Genomic DNA, 24947 nt, shown 5'->3' on the forward strand with positions numbered 1-24947 from the left:
ATTTTTACTTAAATAAGTCATAAAGGAAGAGGAAACTCATAGCATAAAAGTAACATACAATTAAACACAGTGGCTGCCATGCCAATAAAGACACTATAATAAACATACAACATACATTATTATCACTCCAAGAAAGCACCAAAATCTGAATTTACTTGGCTAGGAGAATCCATGATCACAACTATTCAGAATCTTGACAGGGTGCCATTGCTAAGCAAATTACACAGTATTTCATAGGTGAATTCTCAAAATTTCTACTAAGGAGTTTGTAAAGGCTGAGAACAAAGAATGCATTACACTAAGTATTCTCATTTGATACATGACTCTTGAGATAGAGTAGCTACTTCTAGATACAGGATGCTCCATCACAAGAAGCCCACCAAGGAGAATATTTTTTCATTCCTTTAGGAGGACTATGTTTACTACAGGAACTGGCCAGCTTTCCGGGATAAACAATAAAAGATACTCATTAATTAAATGCACAAGAAAGGATGGTCTTCCTTTCTTTATGCTTTCCTGGCATTCATCAGATAACTGCAAGTACTTTCTCATATTCTTAGCAAAAAGTTACACAAAAAACATGGCCAATACTAACTTAAGATTCCTAACATTTATATAAGCTTTTGAAATTAATAAATATCATATTTTTATTTCAAACTCTTTCTGTCTCACCTTTCCCCTTTCTTTTTTTCCCAATTACATATAAAAAAAACTTTAATATTCATTTTTTAATTTAGTTTTAAATTCTCTCTTCTTTTTCTCTCATTGAGAAGGCAAGGAATTATATATAGGTTATTCATGTGCAAGACAAATACTTCCATATTAGTCATGTTGTAAGAGAACATATAATAAAATAAACATTAATAGACATTTTTCCCTTATTTTTTTATTTGAAAAAAAGGAAAACAGAAAAGAAATACAAAACAAAAAGCAAAACAAAAGAGAACATTGTCGTGTGCCCAGCAGAACATCAGAGAGGATTCAAATTATATAACATTACCAAATCAAGAAAAGTACACACACACACACACACACACGCACGCGTGCACAAAAAATAGTAGAATTATATTAATGAATGACCATTTTTTATGTACTTCATTGTAAATTGTTCTTTGGTTCTCTGCTGTTCACCTTATTTATTTTATTCTCTTTTCCCCCCTTTCATTCCACCCCACCACTCCCAAGTAAGCTACATTTAAGAAAAGATCTATTTATGTATACATATACAGATATATACATATGTATACTCACACTGACCCCACATAGACACACATCTTTCCTATTCTTGCTCCCTCTTTAATTAAATTCTGCTCCATAACTTGCCTTGCTATTACTTAACCTCCCCCCACCTACCCAAGGATCCCTCCCTTATCTTTTTCCCTCACCCTTTGCTTCCCCATCCATCCATTCCTCCCCCCTTTTTTCTTTATGGATTTTGGAGGATCCTATGCCCTTCATATTATACATGTAGTATTACCTATTGAACCCATTCCTGATGTGAATAGGTTTTGAAAACTGAGCCTTCCTCTCCCCTTAATTCTTCTTTGCCTATTCTTCCTCTGCACCTCACTTATATAACATGATTGCTATTTTGATCTTAACTCAACCAATCTTTCTTTTGAGTTACCCTATTGTTGATGTGAATCTTACACACACACACACACACATACACGCACACATATATAAAAAACAAATAATTTTTCCATGTTTAAACAGTTTATCTATATTAAGTTTCTTAAAAATGATCTTTCATACTGGTTCTTATATGTTAAATTATCTTCTCAGAAGAGCTTTATTCTACTATCTTGGCTCCATTTTCTCAAATAAAAATTTTAATGTACTTAAGTTCACATATAATGATCTAAAAAATCTTACAACAATCAAATTTATGTTTTAAAGACAAAATAAAATAGCACTATAACCAATTTGGTGAAATCTTCCATATCTTAATAGGAGACATGGAAAAACACCAGTATGAAAGTATAATTAGGAAGAATTATCTATAGTTCAAATACCTATGAAAGTCACCTCCAACTAAATACATAATCAATACAAAATAGCACTATTTTCCCACCCAGCCCCAAAAAAACTGCTGTTACATACTTTCTCATATTTGTGTTTCTGCAAAAAACTTGCTGTTTTTGATACCAGAATTTTCATAATTTGAGATTATAGTGTTTTCTTCTTTGCTAATTATTATAATGATCTAGAAGGATAATTCACACATACAAATAATCATAATAATTCAATTCAATAAATACTTATTAAGCCCTTAACATGTGCAAATTAGAGGCAGCTAGATAGAGCACTAGATCTGGAAACAAGAAGACCTGACTTCAAATCTGGCCTAAAACACTTATTAGGACCCTGAACAAGTCACTTAATCCCTATTTGCCTTAATTTATGAGGGCAGTAAATGGCAAACTACTTCAGTATCTTTGCGAAGAAAACTCTATGGATTCCATATTGATAGAATACAGCTTCTGGGGAAAAATAGCAATAATCCTAAGATCCCTGACCTTAGCATGCTATTGTTCTAAGAATTTGTCTGTCAATGATCAAAAAACTGTTCTGGCCTAGAAATAAAATAATATCTCTTTCCTTAGACTTTAGGGAAGATATAGCAGTGGCATTATAATTGTTAATATAATTGGCATTATAATTACAATAAACTTTGCCCCTTGACTTGGATTTTGGTTCAAGCATGCAAATTCTTTTGAGATAACTCGCGAGACTGGTCTACAACTCCAACTCTTTTCAAGTCCCTTGTGAATTTCAACATTTGGTGGCACATATAAGGAGAATCTGGCCTCCCCTGGCTTGATTCACTCCTTATCATGTCCCTTAATAGCTTCAGGTGCTTTCCGAAAAGAGCAGAAGGGGACTTCAAACAAGATAGGAGTCAAGGAAGAGTTAGCAAAAAGTTGCTAATTATCTAGTTTTTTTTTTTTTTCTTTTCTTTCAGAATGGGGTAAATTCTTGGAATTATCCTTAGTGTTTCAGGAATTTTCTCTTGCAATCTTAAAATGTTAATTTTACCACACATGGTTTCTATTGGGCTTATATCCCAAAGAAATACTAAAGAAGGGAAAGGGACCTGTTTGTGCCAAAATGTTTGTAGCAGCCCTGTTTGTAATGGCTAGAAACTGGAAAATGAATGGATGCCCATCAATTGGAGAATGGCTGGGTAAAATGTGGTATATGAATGTTATGGAATATTATTGTTCTGTAAGAAATGACCAGCAGGATGAATACAGAGGGACTTGGAGAGACTTACATGAACTGATGCTAAGTGAAATGAGCAGAACTAGGAGATCATTATACACTTCGACAACGATATTGTATGAGGACATATTTTGATGGAAGTGGATTTCTTTGACAAAGAGACCTGAGTTTCAATTGATAAATGACGGACAAAAGCAGCTACACCCAAAGAAAGAACACTGGGAAACGAATGTGAACTATCTGCATTTTTGTTTTTCTTCCCGGGTTATTTATACCTTCTGAATCCAATTCTCCCTATGCAACAAGAGAACTGTTCGGTTCTGCAAACATATATTGTATCTAGGATATACTGCAACATATCCAACATATAAAGGACTGCTTGCCATCTAGGGGAGGAGGTGGAGGGAGGGAGGGAAAAAAAAAATCGGAACAGAAACGAGTGTCAATATAAAGTAATTATTAAATAAAAATTAAAAAAAAAAAAGAAAGAAATGACCAGCAGGATGAATACAGAGAGGCTTGGAGAGACTTACATGAACTGATATTGAGTGAAATGAGCAGAACCAGGAGATCATTATACACTTCGACAATGATATTGTATGAGGATGTATTCTGATGGAAGTGGACTTCTTTGACAAAGAGACCTAACTGAGTTTCAATTGATAAATGATGGACAGAAGCAGCTACACACAAAGAAAGAACACTGGGAAACGACTGTGAACTATCTGCATCTTTGTTTTTCTTCCCGGGTTATTTTTACCTTCTGAATTCTCCCTGTGCAACAAGAGAACTGTTCGGTTCTGCAAACATATATTGTATCTAGGATATACCGCAACATATCTAACATATATAGGACAGCTTGCCATCTAGGGGAGGGGGTGGAGGGAGAGAGGGGAAAAATCGGAACAGAAACGAGTGCAAGGAATAATGTTGTAAAAAAAATTACCCTGGCATGGATTCTGTCAATATAAAGTTATTATTAAATAAAATTAAATTAAAAATTAAAAAAAAAATTTTACCACACATGGTAAGTCATGAAATACATTAATATATTAGGCATGTTGCTAGAGGGGAAAAATAAGAAAAATAAAATGTTTCAATCTAAACTCAAAAGTTCATCAGATCTCTCTCTTTCTCTGGAGGCAGATAGTTTATTCAACATGAGTCCTCTGGAACTATCTTGTATGACAGTATTGCTCAGGTTTTTTCAAATGGTAAGTTCCTGCAAAAAAGCTTGGCTCTTTGAGTTTATGAAACACTAGAAATTACTATGATCATTTGCTACTATATACAGTATACCTAAACTATTCTTCTGATCAATTATTCTATTTCTTAACCAGTACTAGATTGCTTTGATGATTACCATTTTTGTAATATAGATTGAAATCTGGTTATGACATCTTCCTTCACATTTTTTCCATTGATTCCTCTAGTATTATTGACCTTTTGTTCTTCCAGATAAATTATGTTATGTTTTTTCTAGCTCTATCTTTTGTTATTTTAGTATTTACAGTAGTAAAGAAAAAATTAGAATTTTTCTTTGAATATTTTATAGAATTTGCTTGTGAATCTATCTGGCATTAGGTAGTGATTGTTTTTTAAAGTTTATGTAAGCTAGAATCCCAGAAGGGATCTAAGAGATCACCTAATCTCACCCCTTCATTTTGAATATGAGGAAATCGAAGCACAGGGAGGTTACATGATACATGAATGTAATATACAGTGAGCTATAAAAAATGAAGAAGATGAAAAATGCAGAGGCATGTGAATATTCATATGAACAATTGCAGAATTAAAACGAAAGAAACTTGGGAAAATATTCACAATGATTGTATCAATATAAATGGAAAGAACTAAAAACCCAAGGATAGCTCATTGAAAAATAGAGGAAAGGATTTATTCAAAAATCAAGGTGATGTTACATAAAGAGACCAATAAATTTTTTCAATGCAGAAAAAAAAAAATTACTATCTCCATATACCTCAGTTTTCTCCTCTGTAAAATAACAGGAATGGACTAGATAGCTTTTTAAGTTCCTTCCAGACTAATTTTATGAAATTGCTATCATGGATTAAATTATTAAAAGTTTGCTATAATTTTTTTTAAGTGAAAATTCCAAGGTCCAGAAATGTAGAACGAAAACGATGAGTTGTAGCTTCTAGAGGAAATATAGCAGTAATCTTGAGATCTCCTATCAAGAGAGTGCTCTTGTTCTAACAATCTGTCTATTGATTCTAAAGTCTCCTCGCTTTAAGAATACTATAGCATAGTCCTACAAACATTGCTGACTGTCAGATAAACAATCTGTTGGTCATAATCAACCAAGTTCCTGAGAAAACAGTTTCTTTTGAAACTTAGCCAGCTTCAACTGGCATTTCAATTGTGATGTCTTTCCCCTTCCCCCATGCCATGTGTTATCTCCCTTAACTCCACTATGCTTCCCACCCCAACATAAACTCCTTACAACTATCTCTTTTAGGGTGCGACTAGTCCCTTTAAAGGATTTGGCCTTCCAGCCAAGAGCATGCCCCAGCCTCACTGAGTTCCACTGAGTAACTTGTCTTTCATATGCTCTTCTCCACTCTATTTCATATTTACTCTTCCCTATGTCTATTGCATCCCTCCATTTTGTTTGAAATCTATTCTTCTTAAATCTACTTTTTGCCAAAGAGAAGGGTCATTATGAATTCTTCATATGATCTAGCCCCAACTTTTAGTTCCTGCCATCATTTGGTGATCAAATCAAAAAAATCAAGAGAACTGGAACCAGAATATTCTTATTTAAAATCTGACTCAACTATTTAACTTTTTCTGCATTTTATTTTCTTCATTTAAAAATGGAGATAAGAATATCTACCTAATATATGCTATTAGGTTGTCATAAAGATCAAAAGGAAATAAAATTAATGAAAGTACTTTATGAACTCTACAGTGTAATTCTATACATAAATGTGTGTATGTATAAATTTAAGGTGTTATTACCAAACTGAAATGGTAGTAAGACAGTAACAACAACAACAGAAGTAATGATTACATAATAATGTCAGCTGATCATCTATACCCAACAATATAAGGAGGTATTTTACTAATATAGATAAGGCATTTCCTTACCTAAAAACTGAGGATAACAACATTTGCACTAATACATCACAGGATGAGTAAATATTGAAGTGAAATATGAACCACTATTATTGATCTATTCCCAATTGTCTTCCTTATTTTGGTTTAGTTGTTTAATTCCCTGAATTCCAAGAGATAGCAGATATAAAGTTAAAATTCAGTTTTATATTTGGAAAACTAGTAACAACAAGAAACAAAAATACTGACAGTTCCAGCTCTCAATTATGATGTCTATATTCTGTCCTCATCTTACAATATTAGTGCTTGTTAGGATCTCAAAAACAAGATAGGCACTTAAATAGCAAGGATATGAAAACATAAGTGAAATAGTTCTTCCCTACTGAGTTTACAACTTAGCTAGAAGGTCAAAGAAATTAAAAAGTATAAAAGATAATAAAATATATAAAACTGCTATGAGATAATTTGGAAACAAGAGCATTAGCAGTTTAGGCAGGAGCGCCAGACTATAGTAAAAACAAAAACTTTGTTTTGTGGGCCTTTAAATAAAGAAACTTCATAGCCCTGGGTGAGGGGGTAATCGTCCTCAGCTGCCACATCGGGCCCATGGGCCGTAATTTGAGGACTCCTGGTAGAGTATCAAGAACAGTTTAATAAAGGTAATGTTCTAAGAAGTGGATTTAAAGGAGGACCACTTTATGGGTGGAAAGGCCCATTAATGAATATACCTGTTGGCAGGGCTAATCTAGATATTCTGGAAATCAATTTGGAACTATGCCCCCAATGTTGCTATATTATATATACTCAGTTCAGCATTATCAATTGCTAGATCTGTAACCCAAAGATATTAAAAAAACAAAGAAAAGGTGATGTTGTGATGAACACAACTCTTTTGATGGGGACAAAAATGAAAACTAAGGGAGTTGAATGCAGAAAAAAAAATCAACTTTTAAAAATTTAAGAACTCTAATCAATGCAATAACTGATCACAATGGCAGGATTTTTTTCTTTTTTCTCTGTTGACTATAATGACTTAGATGTTTAAAATAGTACTAAATCACAAAATGTCTCTTTATATGTTGAAGGTTAAAAAGAAGTGATATGAGAAGGGATAAGGTAATAAATTACCTTCTGATTAGCCAAGTAATTAAATTTCTTTGCTTGCTGTGTTTGTGTGACTTAAGATTATTCAATTTCCACTACAAAAATCACTTGAGGATCCCTTTTGTATGCATAAACTGAAACAATTTTTTTTACCATATAAATATATAAAAATATTTATTTATACAAATAATTTGTTATTTGCATAATTCACATAATTTAATTATTAATATTAGTAGTTATTTAATAGTTATACTATTATAATTATAATATTTATGATTAATAATATAATTTTATATGCGATAAATAAAATATTAATATTAATATAGATATAATTATTTACTATATTTTCTTATATGACCTGGCCAAGGCACTTAATCTTTTGAATTTAATTTCCTCACCTATCATAAGAAGGTCAATCCCAGGAATCCAAGGTTCCTTCCAATGATGACTCCCATGACTCAGCTCTTTAAGAATTATACCTTCTAGGGAAAGGGACCTGTATGTGCCAGAATGTTTGTGGCAGCCCTGTTTGTAGTGGCTAGAAACTGGAAAATGAATGGATGCCCATCAATTGGAGAATGTTTGGGTAAATTGTGGTATATGAATGTTATGTGATATTATTGTTCTGTAAGAATTGACCAGCAGGATGAATACAGAGAGGATTGGAGAGACTTACATGAACTAATGCTAAGTAAAATGAGCAGAACCAGGAGATCATTATACACTTCAACAACAATACTGTATGAGGATGTATTTTGATGAAAGTGGATTTCTTTGACAAAGAGACCTAACTCAGTTTCAATTGATCAATGATGGACAGAAGCAGCTACACCCAAAGAAAGAATACTGGGAAATGAATGTGAACTATCTGCATTTTTGTTTTTCTTCCCGGATTCTTTTTACCTTCTGAATCCAATTCTCCCTATCAACAAAAGAACTGTTTGATTCTGCACACATATATTGTATCTAGGATATACTGCAACATATTTAACAGTTGAATTGATGCTTGCCATCTAGAGGAGGGGAGCGGAGGGAAGGAGGGGGAAAATTGGAATAGAAGTGAGTGCAAGGGATAATGTAAAAAAAAATTATCCTGGCATGTGTTCTGTCAATAAAAAGTTATTAAAAATAAATAAATAAATGAATAAAAATAAAATAAAAATAAAGAATTATACCTTCTAGATTTTATACATTTTCATAGGTACCCATGATCAAAAAAAATTACCAAGTTCTCCAGATTTCTAGTGAAAAATTTTTTCCATATGTAGTTAACTTCCTTTTGCCCCTCAGTTAAAATCCAAATTCCTCTGACTTAGAATTTTTAAAGCTTTTCAAAATCTGGTTACAACCTATTTTTCCAGATGGATTTTATACCATTCCTTCTCAAACATTCTCCCGTTTCTAGCCAAGTAATCTATATGTTGTTATTCTCTGTAATATATTCTTATGCCTCTTGAATCTTTTCTCCCAACCAAATTTTGAAAAGCTTTAGAAATTCTAACCTGCTGGAGTTTCAGGTTTCTCATAGGTAACACAGGATTAATAATACATACAATGATTATTTTACAAGGCTGTTGTGAGGGACAAATATTAGAAATCTTATCAAATATTTTGCCAAAGTCTAGATCAATCTAAGTATGATGATTAATCTGGAAAGAAATGTCCTTAATAAAAAACTATCCTATTTTTGTGTTCAATGCTTCATTTCCTAAATGTTCCCAAACAATAATTTTGATGTTCAGAAGGGACCTAAAATATTGGGGATCACAGACCAGTGTCATGAGGTGTCTCAAAAAACTTTGCAAGCTTGAACTCATCTCCAAGTACGGGGCAAAGTTTATTGTAACACCATATGAAGCAGGCTAAGTTCCAAAAGAATTTAGGAAAGAATCAGGAGCAAGAAAATAATTTTATAGAAAAAAGACAGAAATATCAGGTGCTTCATGTTACTGATATGCTAATTTTATGGCTCAGAGGTAGAACTGAGTAGTGGTCTCAGGAATTTTATTATCACTGACCAGCAAATCATATATCTGACAGTCAGCAGTGTTTGTTGACAGGCAGATTGTTAGAATAATAGCATTCTTAGATCAGAGGGCCTTGGGATCATTATTACAATCTTCTTTAAAGTTTAAGGGAAGGAATATTATTATATTCCTAGGCCAGAGAATTTTTACAATTATTGATAGAGTGCCAGAACAATAATACTTCAAAGTTAGGGGAGAGGGAAGAAGACCTCGGATCACCTATTCCAAAGCCAGAAGATTTTAGAATCACTGACAGATTGTTAGGACAGAAGCACTCCAAGGTCAGGTGGACCTCCCTAGTGCTCCCTACTTCCAGGGATAACTCCTAGAAACTACATTCCATCAATACCTTTAGTAATGTTAGATGACTTTGCTAATGATACAGTTCACAAAAAATATATTAAAAACATAGTAGTTAAATATATTTTATATAATAATATGTGTGTATATGCATATACACATAAATACATAGGAGATTTTCAATCAGATCACAAGTACCATTGAGAAAAAAATTCAGTTATACACATATGCATATAAATACATATAAAATTTTTATAAAAACTGTCATATATGCACATATACATACAATCAATAAAAGATTTGTATATTTGAGAAAATCATTAAGAAATACCATGCTTATCTATAATTTTTTAAATAATATGCAAAAAGAGCAAGAAGAAAACATTTACCTCCATTGGTTTAAGCTGAGCATCAAGATTTATAGCAGGAATGTCTCGGTACCATTCCCAGGATAAGTTTCGTTGAACATTAACCTCAAGATTTATTGGTTGCATTATATCTAGTATTTCAGGAAACTGGCCTTCAACAAACTGAGACCTGTGATTAAAAAAAGATTGTTTTAGTGGTCAGCACTGTCCCATACAGAGCCATCTATTTCAATCAATATCTGACCGAGAATGTCTTAAATATCATTTACAATATGTTTGTCCAGCATTAGCCTGAGATTTCCAGTGGGGGAAGCCCACTACTTTTTGAACCAGCTCATTTCACTTTTTCACTATTAGCATTATCAAGAAGTCTTTTTTCTAATATAAAAGCTCAATTTACCTCCCTATAATTTCTAACCACTGCTATAATTTCTCTCTAGGGCAAGAGAACAAAATTTTAATTCAATTCTGATTCACTTTCTGTACTTCTCTAAGTGCTTCCTGAAGCTTATTGTCAAGATGGGTGTGTCACTATACCAGACTTCATTTGATGAAAGGCTCCTATTTACTTCAACTAACACCTTGATTCATTCTCTGGATTTCTCTACTACTCACCAGAATCCTCTTCTTCCAACTCCTTTAGACTTCCTTTTATGCATCATCTTCCCCCATTAATATGTAAGTTCCTTAAAGGTAGGAATTGTCTTGGCTTTTTAATTTGAATCCATAGTAATTAGTACAGTTCTTATCACACATTAAGAGTAGTACAGTTCTTATCACACATTAAGAGCTTAATAAACACTTTCTATTGGTCCTTCAATTACACAAAAAGTAGAATCAGGTACACTCCCTCAAATCTTTTTTTTCTCTGAAAGCTAAACATCCTCAGTACTTTCAAGCTATTTGACAATCTGGTTTGCCTTCCTGGGAACACAGTCCAATGTCTTTCCTAATGATTTCCATAATTACACTTAATACTTTAGATATGGAGGGGTCAAGGCAGAATATGTTTTAACATTATATTGGTTTTGTTAGTAGTGGCTAGAAACTGGAAAATGAATGGATGCCCATCAATTGGAGAATGGCTGGGTAAATTGTGGTATATAAATGTTATGGAATATTATTGCTCTGTAAGGAATGACCAGCAGGATGAATACAGAAAGGCTTGGAGAGACCTACATGGACTAATGCTAAGTGAAATGAGCAGAACCAGGAGATCATTATACACTTCAACAACGATATTGTATGAGGATATATTCTGATGGAAGTGGATTTCTTTGACAAAGAGACCTAACTCAGTTTCAATTGATAAATGATGGACAGAAGCAGTTACACCCAAAGAAAGAACACTGGGAAACGACTGTGAACTATCTGTATCTTTGTTTTTCTTCCCGGGTTATTTTTACCTTCTGAATTCTCCCTGTGCAACAAGAGAACTGTTTGGTTCTGCAAACATATATTGTATCTAGGATATACTGCAACATATCTAACATATATAGGACTGCTTGCCATCTGGGGAGGGGGTGGAGGGAGAGAGGGGAAAAATCGAAACATAAGCAAGTGCAAGGGATAATGTTGTAAAAAATTACCCTGGCATGGATTCTGTCCATATAAAGTTATTATTAAATAAAATTAAATTTAAAAAAAAAAAAAAAAGAGGGACATTTCAGAAATACAAGTTGTTGTTAGAAACCACAGTTTTCAATATCTAAATGTTAAAATCAATAAGAGTATTCATTTTCCGTGCTTCCTTGTTGTAGTTTGTTGCCTGTACTTAAAATCACTGTTAAATTACTCTAAATTGTACTTCGATGTTTCAACACAACCATCTTTTGCCTGAGTGCTAGGCAAGAGTCAATAAACATTAACCTAAAAAAAAAAAAAACTGGATGTGTCACCTTAAATTATTCCCACTTCTGCTTTGACACGACCTCGAAAGGCATTTTTTCGGAAGCCGTGTAAAAGAAGCGTCAGTGCAAGAGAGGGCGTATTTTAAAATGACAAGTCTGAGAAGCCTCAGCACTCTAAACGAATTCATTATTTTGAAGATGGAACCTAATACCAAGTACTCTGTAATCCAGCATTTCTCAATAAATCTCTTGCAATAAAAAAAAAAAATTATATTGGTTTTACTTGTAAAACTACTAGTATTTGGGAGTTTGAAAGAGTGTGTAAGATGACACTTTACAGTTAAGAATTCCTCTATCTAGAAAAGATACTTCCAAAACAAGTACCTGAATTATTTCCCAAAGCTATTAGCCTAATGAACAAGCAAATAAAACTATCTCAAATATTCAAAAAGATCATCTGCAGGGGTCCTCAAACTTTTTTAAATAGGGGGCCAGTTCAGTGTCCCTCAGACTGTAGGAGGGCCCGACTATAGTAAAAAACAAAACCTTTGTTTTGTGGGACTTTAAATAAAGAAATTTCATAGCCCTGGGTGAGGAGGATAAACGTCCTCAGCTGCCACATCTGGCCCATGGACCGTAGTTTGAGGACCCCTGATCTAAAGGAATATAGCATAATTTAATGTTAAAACTGAAACCAGATTATTGGCCTAAAATTGCACTAAGGCTTTTGGGATATCCTATATATCTTGTAAACTGTAACATCAAAAGTTACAAACAACCATTTTTTTAAAAAAGCACAAATAAACTTCAAGCTGTTAAATTTGCAACAAGGAACAATGATTACATTTGACTCTACTTAATACATTTTTTCATATTCACAGTTGTAACTACATAGTTTAGTTAATGAAAAGAGCAAGACAAAGAAAACAGGATAGCAAACCATAGTATAGCACTAAGTTGTCTTTCCTAGGAATACTAGCTTGGAAAAAAAAAAAAAAAAAACCCTCAACTTTAGTGTAGGATAAAGAAAATAAAATTCCCAAGTAGTGTAAAGACTTGTTTATCCTGAATAATCTAACCAGTATACTCATCAAAACATTTGTACCTGTAGAGTTTCATCTCACTCAGCTTTATTGTTATATCATCAATAACAGGAGGAGGATTATGATGGCTCTTTGATACTATGTAGAACTTGTTCTTCATCGTAATTAGTCCAAAATCAGCAACTAAGACATTTATGGATGCTGATGACTGTGGGATTACTACCACAGGTGCCTTGATATGAATATCCAATGACATTCGGGAACTCCTTTTTGCCAATTCTTTTACGCCACCAGCTATACCTGTAGCTTGAACTGTTGCCTCAGTCAAAGCTTCTTTTGCTCTTTGAAAGTTGTTTATAAAAGCCTGTAAGAATTACAAAATTATATTCCTGATGTTAGTTTTAGATATATGAAGCTATTAAATTGAGGAATAATATTACTAACTAAATGTTTATCATTGTTTATAATTGTTTTTTGTGTTATCATCTAGGCTATTTATATGTCTTCAGTATCCCATTCATCCTCATTTTTTCCCCCTGCTCTACCTCTGGATTAATACAAAGAAAGATGGTGGGATTTTTAAAAATCTAATTTAATAGAGCTAATTATGATTAGCACTTAGATATAAGAATTTAAATAAATTAAAATCTGTAAACAAGCAAAATAACAGCAATAAGTTTCAAAATGGATGTCAATAACTCCATACATTTAATACCATGCTACAAGGGTTGTTATTGGAAAAAGTGTTTTGTAATCCTTAAAGCATTCTAGAAAGGTAAATAGTGATGGTGGTAATGTAGGAGGAGGAGAAGGAAGAGGAAGAAAATTCTCTACTACTGAAAATCTTTGTTCTTCAATTTACTATTAATTCAAAGTTTAGAACTGTAGTTCCCAAACTTGATAAAAAAGCTCCACAGGGTGTAGCAGTAAATGAGATGCCACAGAACAGTTTAAATATTTCTGAGAGAAACACAGCGACAATCATTATGTCAGGTACCACAAATTACTAAATTAATTCACAATTTTAACATGTAATGTTCCTTTTGATGATGTTCATATGAAGCTTTTATGTTCATATACTTTCTCACCTACACAAGTAAATTCTGAAACATTCTCATTTATGAAGTCTTATTTTTGTCCATCTGAGTTTTGACGGTTACAGTGATTAAAAAAAAAAAACAAAAACACAAAACTATTTGCTACATGAAAATCAATGCAGAACAGAAAATAAGGGTGGCAGTGTCTAATCCTATATAAAAGTTTGAAAAGCTATGCAAAGTCTAATAAGCATATTATTCATATTATGAAGGCTGTTGTCAGAAAAAAAAGTGTTTTGTACCCCTTAAAGGATTATGCAAACATAAGTTGGTGATAGTAATGGTAGTGGTAGTAGTAGAGAAGAAAGAAGAATAACAACAATTAATAGTATTACAACTTTCACAGGAAAGCACCTAAGATCTCCACTCATTTTCTATTTGTGAGAAGTAAAATGGTAAGGTTTTATTTCCATTGATGAAAAGTTTCAGATTCTCACAGCCTCCCTTTTCATTGGCATGGTAGAAAAGAATGTGATATATGTTCTAGGGCAAGTACATCTTGGCTGAAGAGAATGAAACAATGCCTTCAGTCAATAAAAGTAACCACAGATGCTGCTTGACTGCAAATAGCCTGGGTTTATGCACTGGGCAAGCAAAAGTTTTAACTGAGCATGCTATATAAACTTTATGTATATTACTTTCTCCTCCTTCAAGAAGGAGACATCCACCATTTTTTAACATATAATGATGTGGCAAGGGAAAAAGGGAACGTGGAAACATATCAAGGAGTACATGTAATGGAAGTCTTATGAAATATTGGATTTTTGGAAATATCTCCTCCAATTGAAATTCTAAGAAAAAGTATAAGGAGGCAGGCCAGGATTATGGAATATAACTGCTAATTCTGGCTTCTGTAAGTTGCATTTGTGCTCCCTTAAAAGAGTATGACATCTGCTTCTTGCAAGAAATATAATAAAGACTTCCTCCACTCACTCCAAGAATTTGGGTCTGAAGTTTTCATTTCTAACACATTTTTTGCTCATTTTAAACATGGAAAAATCACCTATATTATGCATTCCTTCCCAATTACCTTAAGTAAATGAAGCCTTACTGAATTCATAATTATTCTAAATACTTTTTTTTTAACTTGATTTATACTTACCATTACAGAATATAGAAATTTCATTATTACAACAACTTCAATGCAGCCAACAGTTAAAGTAACTTCACTGTCAACTACATTCATATTTATGTATTCAGCACCAGCAGTAGCATTTGAATAAGAAACCATTTTGAAACTGAAGACTTCTTTTCCTGTTATATAAAGAACCTTCAAAAAGAAAGATAATTACATTACAAGTCAACATAACTTCATTTTCAAAAATGCTCTGCTTATAGGATATTCCAATATCAAAATACTATTAATTTGAAATTCCTCTATCAAAATTCAGCTAACCAAACACTACAAATCCGTGCAACAATTCTGCTAATGAAGGAAAGTCAAAATGACAAAGCAAGAGTTCACAAAAACTGCTTTGCTATATCTTCCTCACAACCAATACCTTTAGGTCAAAGAAGCTTCAAGATAGATCCCTGTTTTTCAAACTATATAGCAAAACAAAGATATAGTTATTATTAATACTTTCACATGATCTTGAAGGAACAGCAGTTCGAGGGCACTCTCGCAATAATCTGAACCTTTCTGATTTGAAACATCTCTTCCGAAGTACAAATTCCCCATTTTTATGGCATGCTTATCTCTCTAATAGTCTTATTCAATCTCTTTTTTTTAAGTAATCATCTCTCAGTTATTCTCAAAATTACCTTATGCTTACTTGTAAGGACAAATTTATACAAAAAAAAAGGTAAGTTCCTTATGTACAGCTACTGTTCTGAGTTTTCTTTTGTCTTCTCAGTACCTTGCCAACAATAGATATTTATGTTTATTGAAATTTAATCTATTATACATGTAGGAAGAGCAAATTTTAAATATTTCTTCTTTCCTATTTCTGAGCCAGTATAGTCTTCTTCTAAGCCAAAAGGGAACTAAAATGATCACTCCACTAAAAACAAAAGCTATATTTCAAAAGTAATTATAATTTTTACTTCATCTAGTAATGCATTCTATCACATTATCTCCCCCTTAACAAATATAACAGAAATTTTTAATATAATCTATTTTTTTCCAATTAACAAGCATTTATTTTCTTTTTCCCACCTCTACAGAAAGAGCTGTTATAAAAATTTTTACTAGCATAGTCCCTTTTGTTCTTTCTTTCACATCTCTGAAATACAGAGCCAGTAATGGTATAGCTAGCTCAAAGGATATATACAAATTTATTAATTTTTGGAACATAGTTTCAAATTGTTTTCCAAAATGACTGGATCAAATCAAAGCTTCTCCAAAAATGTCATTTTCCTCTTTTGCCATTATTGCCAATATGTTGGTGATAAAGTGGGACTTGAGAGTTTTTTAAATTTGCATTTCCCTTAATACTCATATTTTAGATCTTTTTTTTTTCCCCATGTAACTGCTACAAAGTAGGATTTCTTCTTTCAATTGACTAATGGCCATCTTTTATGCTTGAATGAATTGTTTACAAATCCTAGAATTGTTTAGGGTTACTTCTCCAGTTATTGCAGGACCACTTCCCACTATCTTGACTTACATTCAGGTTTTCCTACAGAATTATGACAATCTTTTTGTAGTAGTCTTGGACTGGGTAGAGAATTTTAAGGCTCTTTTTTTTGAGTGGTACATTTTTAGATCTTTTCTAGAATGTTTGTAGGAGATTTGGGCTTCTCTAAATCCCAATATGCCAACATTTTCTCACTAATGGAAACTGATTGTATGTTGCAAATCTAGGTCAGAATGTCTGCCATTTGTTAACTAAAAAAGTTCCTGAAAATAAGAGTTAAGAAATTTAGGTTCTAACCCTGAATCAATGAACAAATGATTATGTCACCTTAAGCAAGTCATTTAATTTCTCTGAGCTTTACTAGTTTCCTTTGAAGATAATAACTAAAGGAAAAACTGAGGATGCTTTGACATTCAAATGTGAAAATATGTGTGAACATTCATCTTTAAAATAGAAATCATATCAAGAGGTATTATTTATTAATTTATCAAGTACTTCTCTAAAAGAAGCTCATCTTTTCCAGAAACCATCTTCATTTGTGGAAAGAAAAGTGTATCATGTACTACTAAGTTGTCTGACACTTCTGTACAAACATGCTTTCACTTAAAGCTTTTCTATATAATACATCTGGAAAAGACAGTTACTATGCTGGTTTTATTAAAAGAATATCAAATTCTATATAGCAGAAGAGTCACATTCCTCATAATACCACATAACATTCTAAGTCTTGTTTATGATGAGGTCTTCATTATTAAGGGTGGTAAACAGAAGAATTGATAAAAATTAATTCCTTAGGCAAGCAAGAAGAAGGCTCAGATATGGAAAACAGTTTAGGTCCTGGGTCCCACTCTCTAAAGGTAATCCAGTTAGAACTTTAAAGCTTGACTGGGTATCATCAAGTGGCCCTGCTGTCTTAGAGCAGTGGCTGCCCCAGCCCTTCTAACTGAAGAAGACTGCAAGCTCACCCTAAGCCAACCACTGGAGGATCTAACCCCTCACTGGGTTCAGAGCATTTTGGAAGCCAAAAGCATATTAGATATCAGACACTCCTACTAGACACCCTCAACTTAACCCTCCGTGTTTGCCATACTTTCAATCCTAACATTCTGCTCCCTGAGAGTTATTCATAATTGTGAGGAAGCTTTAAATTCTGTCTATTCCAGCCAACCTGATTTGAGGGACATTCCTCTTGACAACCCGGATGGTGAATGGTTTAAAAATGGGTCGAGTTTTCTTGAAAATGGGGAAAGGAAGGCAGGTTATTCTGTGGTGAACCTTAATAGCAGCATGGAAACTAAGCCAACTGCTTCCTGAAACTTTTGTCCAGAAAGCTTAACCCATTCTCCTTACGAGGGCTTTGGAACTGGGGAATGGAATGAGAATGAACATCTATACAAACTCCAAATACACTTTTCATATTTTGCACCCACATGGAGCTATATGGAAGGAAAGGGGCCTTTTGACAGCAAAAAAAAAAAAAAAAAAAAATTGTCTATTACACCCTACATCTTCAGGCCAGCTTCTAGAAAATCTCAGAGGCAAGCCAGTGGCAACTTCTTTTTGGCCTGCCCAGCTTTTTGCAGAGCAACCATGGCCCAGCCTTCACTTCTTAAATAACTCAACAAGTGACTAAGGCACTTAAAGATTACTTATCATCTGCACCCTGCCAGGCAGCCTCAAACTTCTAGAAAGGTAGAGAAAATGAATCACACCCTCAAGCAGAGTTCTGACTAATCTATGCCTGGAGACTCCAGAGAATTGGGTACAAACTCGAAGGTTTTTCTCATTTAGACTCATGTTTCTAAAATTAAAAGTACTGTTCCTATTACTTCTTCTCCCTCAGCCATTCCTGTGAACTCAGAGAGGACCTGAAACTGCTCTTCCTCCAGTTAAAAACACTGGAAAGGAAACACACAGGGTGACATTGTTTGTTTCCTTTTCTCCCTCACTCTAGCTTTCTTTCTCTCCTGTTATTTCCCATTTTTTCCAGGTGTGACTTTAACAACATGCCGAGGATGAGAGCTTTGCTCCTAGTATTTTCTCTCCAACTCTCTTGATGTCACTGTGTGGCCCCTATCAGTGGAGAGACAACTCCTTAGTCCTTAGTCAGGCAAGGGAACTCCATGGGCAGTGAGGGCATTCAGAATTGTTGGGTGTGCCCTCAGAATTCCCAAGGCAGCCCACAGATGAGACCTGATGAATTATCTGCAAAGGTCCCATTCCCAAATGTCACCATTCCCACCATGGATGCCTCCCCATTTGTACTAGCTACCCCCAAGTGGAATAACCTTAACCTGGCTATCTCCTGTTTTCTTGCCAGAAAGGATCTCTTACCCACATAATAATTGTAGGACATCCATTCCAAAATTATTCTGGCAAACTCGCTCATAATGCTTCTACATCATCTTCCTTAAAGCTTCTTCATAACCTCCTGAGAACTAACATTTCGATTGAAATAATGTCATGTGATTATAATCATCTTTGGGGACAACTAACTAGGAAGCTACTACAAAACTTGGTCTCAGGTATCATCTGTGCACCTAAGGGATATGCTTTTCTTTGTAAATTGGATTTTCCATCCTATGATGTTTCTGAGGGACTTGCTAAAAGGAATACCTATGACTGGAACCCTCCTCAACCTGTAATCCTCTCTATCCGATACTTTAACACTTTTTAAACATTATGGTGCTTGCATCCTAGGTCATCTTAATGCTCCTTTTACTGTATAAAAGCCATTGCTTCAGACACTGCCCTCACCTCCCCCTTCAAGGAAAAGCGGGAATTTGGGGAAAATGTTCTTTAGTATTTAAGGAAAGGTTCAGCAATGCTAGTTCCCTGGGTAAGGCATCAACAACTCAGAAAAAGGTTGAGCTTCACACCAAGAGAATCCTAGAGAAAGCTGGCTGGATGCAAGACATTCATGAAAATCTCATCTCACCTCCCCCCTCACCCCCACCCCAGTCTTCCTCTGGGTGGGATTCCAGGTTATTGTTTCTAGTTAACACCCATACTAACTCCACTTTTAATTATTTTGGGGGGCTCAGATTTGGCCTCTGCATTTATAAACCTGCATATGAGATTTGTTACCTCCAGACTCCAAGCTATGAACTTCCAATTATTTGTTCACCTAGAATACTATTGGCTAACTGATTGTGATACTCAGGATCCCTCTAAATACTGCTGCCAACATCTTCGTGCCACATGCTTCCCCTCCCTGATCTGAATCCCACTAGGCAGGGACAGCCTTACACCCCTTATCAGCATGAAGCAGCTCCATCCCTTTGTCCCAAATGAATTTGGAGTATGACTATTTGAGAGGGGAAAAATAATGTAATATAGCTTCTATGGGAAACTAATGATTCTGAGGCCCCCTGACTTTAGGGAGCTTCTGTTCTAACAAGTCAGTGATTCTAAATCTTTTGGTTTTGGAATCTGCCTCAAGGAAACCTCACATTCAATTTAAGAATAACAGCTTGTCAATAAACATTACTGACTGTCTGTTGATCAGTGATAACCAAATTCCAGAGACCACTCCTTGGTTCTACCTCTGAGCCATAAAATTGGCATATCTATAACATGAAAAACTAGATAAATGTGTTTTCTTGCTTTTTTGCTAAATTCTCTTGGAATTTAGACCATTTGTAATGGCATTACAATTAGAATAAACTTTGCCCATCGACCAGGAAATGGGTTCAAGCCTGCAAATTCTTTTGGGACACCTCCAATACCAGTCTGTGACTTCAATCTTTTGGGGTTCCCTTTCCAAATTCAACACCATAAACATTACTGATTTTAGACAGAAAATATGTTGTTCAGTGATAACCAAGTACCTGAGACAATAGTCTCAAACCTACTTGTAAGTCATAAAATTAGTAGATAAGTAACATGAAGCTCGGATCAATTTTGTCCTATAAATCTCTCTCTCTTCTCTCGGGTCCTTTGCTAAATTCTTTTGGAACTTACCATAATTACATACTTAAAAAGAACTATATCTATCAGCATCAAATGCCTACTAGGTACTTTGCTAAGTTCTAGAAATACAAAAACAAGATAGTCCCTACCCTTAAGAAGTCAAAATAATAAAAGACAAATAAATTAAACTGTCATTTGTGAATTGTTGTTAGTGAACAAACATATTCTTACCTTTTTATATAAGGCCATTTCATTAGAATCTAAAATAATTATATTTTTCAGATTTACATTTACTTCACTTATGGCTTGTCTCATTACAACCTGAGAATCAAACCCTAAAAGAGGGAAATAATATTAATTAATATACTTGCTCCAAATTAAAGTTTTTAATTTAATTTTGCTTAAAAATTGTTACCTTCTATTGTAATTTCAGCAATTCTACATCTTTGGTCTTCAATATAGATACATAAGCAAGACAATTCAGCAATGACTTTCAGGTCGACAACATCTTCAGTCTTAGACATTCTGTTAGCTGTAGAGGTCATGCAATACAATTATCAAATACAATGAATTATTTTAAAATTTTAGTTAAATCAACAGGATTGCAAAATATCAAATCTTTGAAATAAGGGAAGATTAATCAAGTAACAGAGCCACATTATCCAATGGATAGCCCACCTAGGTTTAATCAAAAATACCTGACTTTATTTATATTTCTTTTCTAGTATTTATGTGAACATAGATACACTGCCTCAAGCAGCTCTCTAAACCAGTAAATAAATTATAGTTTGAATGAGACCTGGATTGGTAAAGGAAGTCCCATACTAAGAATTCTCAGACTAAGAGAAAATACCATTTCTTCTTTTTAGTTATACGTGGAATTAACTGAGTGAAGACCTCTCATGGGAAAATAGCCTTAAATTATACCTTAACTATAATTAGAGATATTACAATAGCAAGTAGAGCTATAGCTAAAAAGCTCAGGTGTAGGATGGTTTTGAATGAACATTCCCTACCAGTTTCCCACCACCTCTTAATTATCATTTAAGTGCTTCTTTTAAAAGTGATAATGGCTTTGAATTCTCTTATCCCAGGATATCTGCTTGTATAGCATTTCTCTAGGGAAATTTAAATTAAGAGTTTATTAATATTGATCTGTATTCTTTTGTTTCTGGAATAGATTTCTCAGTTTAAGGTGTAAGCCTGTACTCCGCCAAAACAATGGGAGAAAAGGTCAAAGGGTGGAGGGCTTCTGTTTTGTTTAATCTAGTGTCTTTCAGTTTATGTTTTGTACCCCTTTTACTGATAAACACCTTGTCAAATGGGAGAGGCCCTTTCTCTCCAGATCATAACAAACTTCTTTTTGCTTTTTCTTCTTCTGAGATGTTAGCTATCTGTTAAAACTAAAACCTGATCATCTTTAAGCTGCCTATTAATTATATATTTAAGTCATCAAAGTTTTTTCTTTTACATCTTTAAACATTTTTCTTATCTATTCAAGTAATAAATTTTATGAGCTAATTTTCACATCTCCAAGGGTGAAATGGTATAGTTATATAATGTACAAAGTTTGTATACCAAAAGTTTCCTACATTGATAAAATCACAGGCTGGAAATAACAATAGTAGTGATAATAATATAACATATCTGATTAATCTAGAATTGATCCCAACACTTAAATTTTAGGCCAGGTGGAATTTTATTACCAATAAAACATATTAATATGGAATCTGAGTAAATTAATCTTCATAATAATTTACACTAATATAAAATGTGAAATACAATTTTTAAAAACTTACATAATTTTTTAATTACTTCTCCTTTTTCTTCGATTTCTATAACTTGACTTTCTGAGGGTGATTTTCTCTCTCTTTCAGGAAGGAGATTATTTATAAAATTCCTAATACTCAAAAGTGCTTCAGTGTGCAAGTGAATATCCAAAGAAGAAAAATTTACCTACAAATCAAAATTAATTGTATTATCTAATCAACAATAATTATTCATTAGGCACCTACTATGTTAAGGGGGATGGGGGACTTTTCGAAGGTCAAGATATTGTTCTTGCATAGTTTACAACTGAATAGAAAACAATAATTTCCTAAAACAACTGACAAGTTGTAATGCTGGAGAAGTTGAGCAAGATGGAGATTAGAGAACAATTTAATAATTTATTTAAAAGGGAGAGATTTACTAGGACCAAATGGATCCATAGTTTGGTCCCAAAGCTGAATGAGACTATCATCTCAAAGAATCCAGCAGTGAATTGTCAGATATGAGATTCTTTTATAGGGCAACAAGACCAATGACATATTGGGGAGGTACCTGGATGGGGATGACCTAATGGGGGGAGGAACCTAGGATGAGGATGACATAATGGAGGCAGGTATCTAGGATGACATAATGGAGGGAGGTACTGGAGAGGCTCCTGATATTCTAATGATGTCTAAAATGGATAAAGACCTTTATTCCATCAAACATTAAGAGGGAATGATTATAGCCTAAGGTCTAAGATATAAGACCTTTATCCTATCAAACATTAAGAGGGAATGGTTATAATCTGAGGCAGAATAACTTAATAGAACAATTAGAGAAACTGGGTCAGGACATTAAAAGGGAACTGTGGCACAACAAAGTTATATAGATAAAATATTTAGGGTTTTTACTTTCTTATGGTTATACTGTACCTATACCTTTAACAGCTGTACAATATTCTTATAGGAAGTTTTAAGGTCTGTTCCAAGTGTATCAGCCTATACAAACAAAAAGAAAAAGGAGACATGTGAATATGTAACCAATTTATAATCTAACATAATGTGCTTAAAATTTTCCATTTGTATATGTAGTTATCCATGACTATACCTACTATAGAGAAAAATAATAATGAATGTGAATAAAAGATCCTTCAAACTATATCTTTCTAAATGTCTATCTAATCAACTACAAAATTTAACAGTAAAATCATCCTTAAAGCACCCAAGAAACGCTTAAGGAGCCCATCCTATCAATTTTCAAGAATGATGGAGAACTTTAGTCAAAGACTGTTTTCCCAAATTCTGTTCCCAAGTTGGTCAAATTCTTGAGACTATTTTGTAAGTATATTTAAAGGCATACTTGATTTCTTAGATCTCATATGGCATTGCTCAAGCAGACACATAATGGATGTTTGTTCTCAACTAGGACCCACCCTAATTCCTTTTACCTCCCCAGATCCCACCCTTATTTCCCCTCAGCTCCTGACCTTTAAAAAGCCTCTTCACTCACAGCCTGTTGTTAAAATCATTTATTATTTTGCCCATGAATCTTCTGGAAGAAGCCCTGAGTAACTAGGTGGGGTTGGCAGAGAAAGCCTGAAGCACTGATAAGATTACTAAGATTACTCCTTGAGGCAAGCAGGTGAATGGGACTGATTGAATGGGACTGATTGGATGAAGTATTTCTCATTATTGAGTCACATGATCCCTGTTCCCAGAGCAGGGAGATTGGGCTTTGGACTCTAGGTTCTGGAGGGACCCTGGGGGTCACATGATCTCTGGAGGATCAGACCTTGAACTCTGGGATGCAGGAAATTAGAGAAGTTACAGGAAATGACGTGACCCCCCAGGAAGCAGATAACATAGGTGACCATTGGTCAAGGATGGTTACATCCTTTTAGTCTACCCAATGAAAAGGCTCAGGTCTTTTCCTATTTAACCTGCTGACCAGGGTCCTTCAGCAAATGGTAGGAATTGGGACGGCTCCCAGGTGTATCTGGGCCTTTCCCTGCAGGGATTAAATAAATATTTTACACCTGAAGATGTCTCTGATTGGTTAATTTGGCAAAGGGATCTAGCGTCCATCCTACACACAGGTAAAAGCACTGAAGGAGATGAGCTCAACCTTATAATTCCAGTCTCTGTGAGAGTTTTGGGTAGCCCCACTTTGCTGTGTCCAGTCAGAAATTCAAACCCCCAAAGTTGCCCACAGCACCTTTGCTGAATGAACCCTTTTGTAGTTAAGCCCCCTATGACATTCTGCCTGGTGATGTCTCTTTCCTCACCTCTCCCCCATACCTCTTGTGGTCCAATTCTATGCTTTCCAGCTCTATTTCATATTTACCACTCCTAGTGTCTATTGTATCTCCTCATATTGAATCTCTTCTCCTAAATAAACCTACTTTTTCCCAAAGAGAATTCACAGGGCCAAACTCCAACATTTGGTGCCTACATCAATCTTATCACTTGGTGTTATACCCTAAACACATCACTTTTCACATCAATAAAGGGCATGTTTGGACTATAATAACAACTAATGTGAACTTTTCACATTCTGAACTGTTCTCCCCCAACCTGCTACTTCATCACTATATAATTTTCCCAGACCTATGA

At 34.2% G+C, this 24947-nt stretch overlaps 1 protein-coding gene across 1 annotated transcript in view; it reads right to left on the reverse strand.

Annotated features, from left to right (window-relative positions):
* VPS13A (vacuolar protein sorting 13 homolog A) overlaps positions 1-24947 on the reverse strand; it is a 257020-nt gene that overhangs the window by 124889 nt on the left and 107184 nt on the right. The window contains exons 28-34 of the mRNA XM_051966655.1: positions 23274-23333; positions 22383-22539; positions 20999-21115; positions 20815-20918; positions 15195-15362; positions 13058-13359; positions 10124-10271 (exon numbers count right to left, since the gene is read on the reverse strand). Of these exons, the coding sequence (XP_051822615.1) occupies positions 10124-10271; positions 13058-13359; positions 15195-15362; positions 20815-20918; positions 20999-21115; positions 22383-22539; positions 23274-23333 (1056 nt within the window). The remainder of the gene's footprint in view (positions 1-10123; positions 10272-13057; positions 13360-15194; positions 15363-20814; positions 20919-20998; positions 21116-22382; positions 22540-23273; positions 23334-24947) is intronic.

The sequence above is a fragment of the Antechinus flavipes genome, chromosome 1 (assembly GCF_016432865.1).
Source record: "Antechinus flavipes isolate AdamAnt ecotype Samford, QLD, Australia chromosome 1, AdamAnt_v2, whole genome shotgun sequence".
Taxonomy (NCBI): domain Eukaryota; kingdom Metazoa; phylum Chordata; class Mammalia; order Dasyuromorphia; family Dasyuridae; genus Antechinus; species Antechinus flavipes.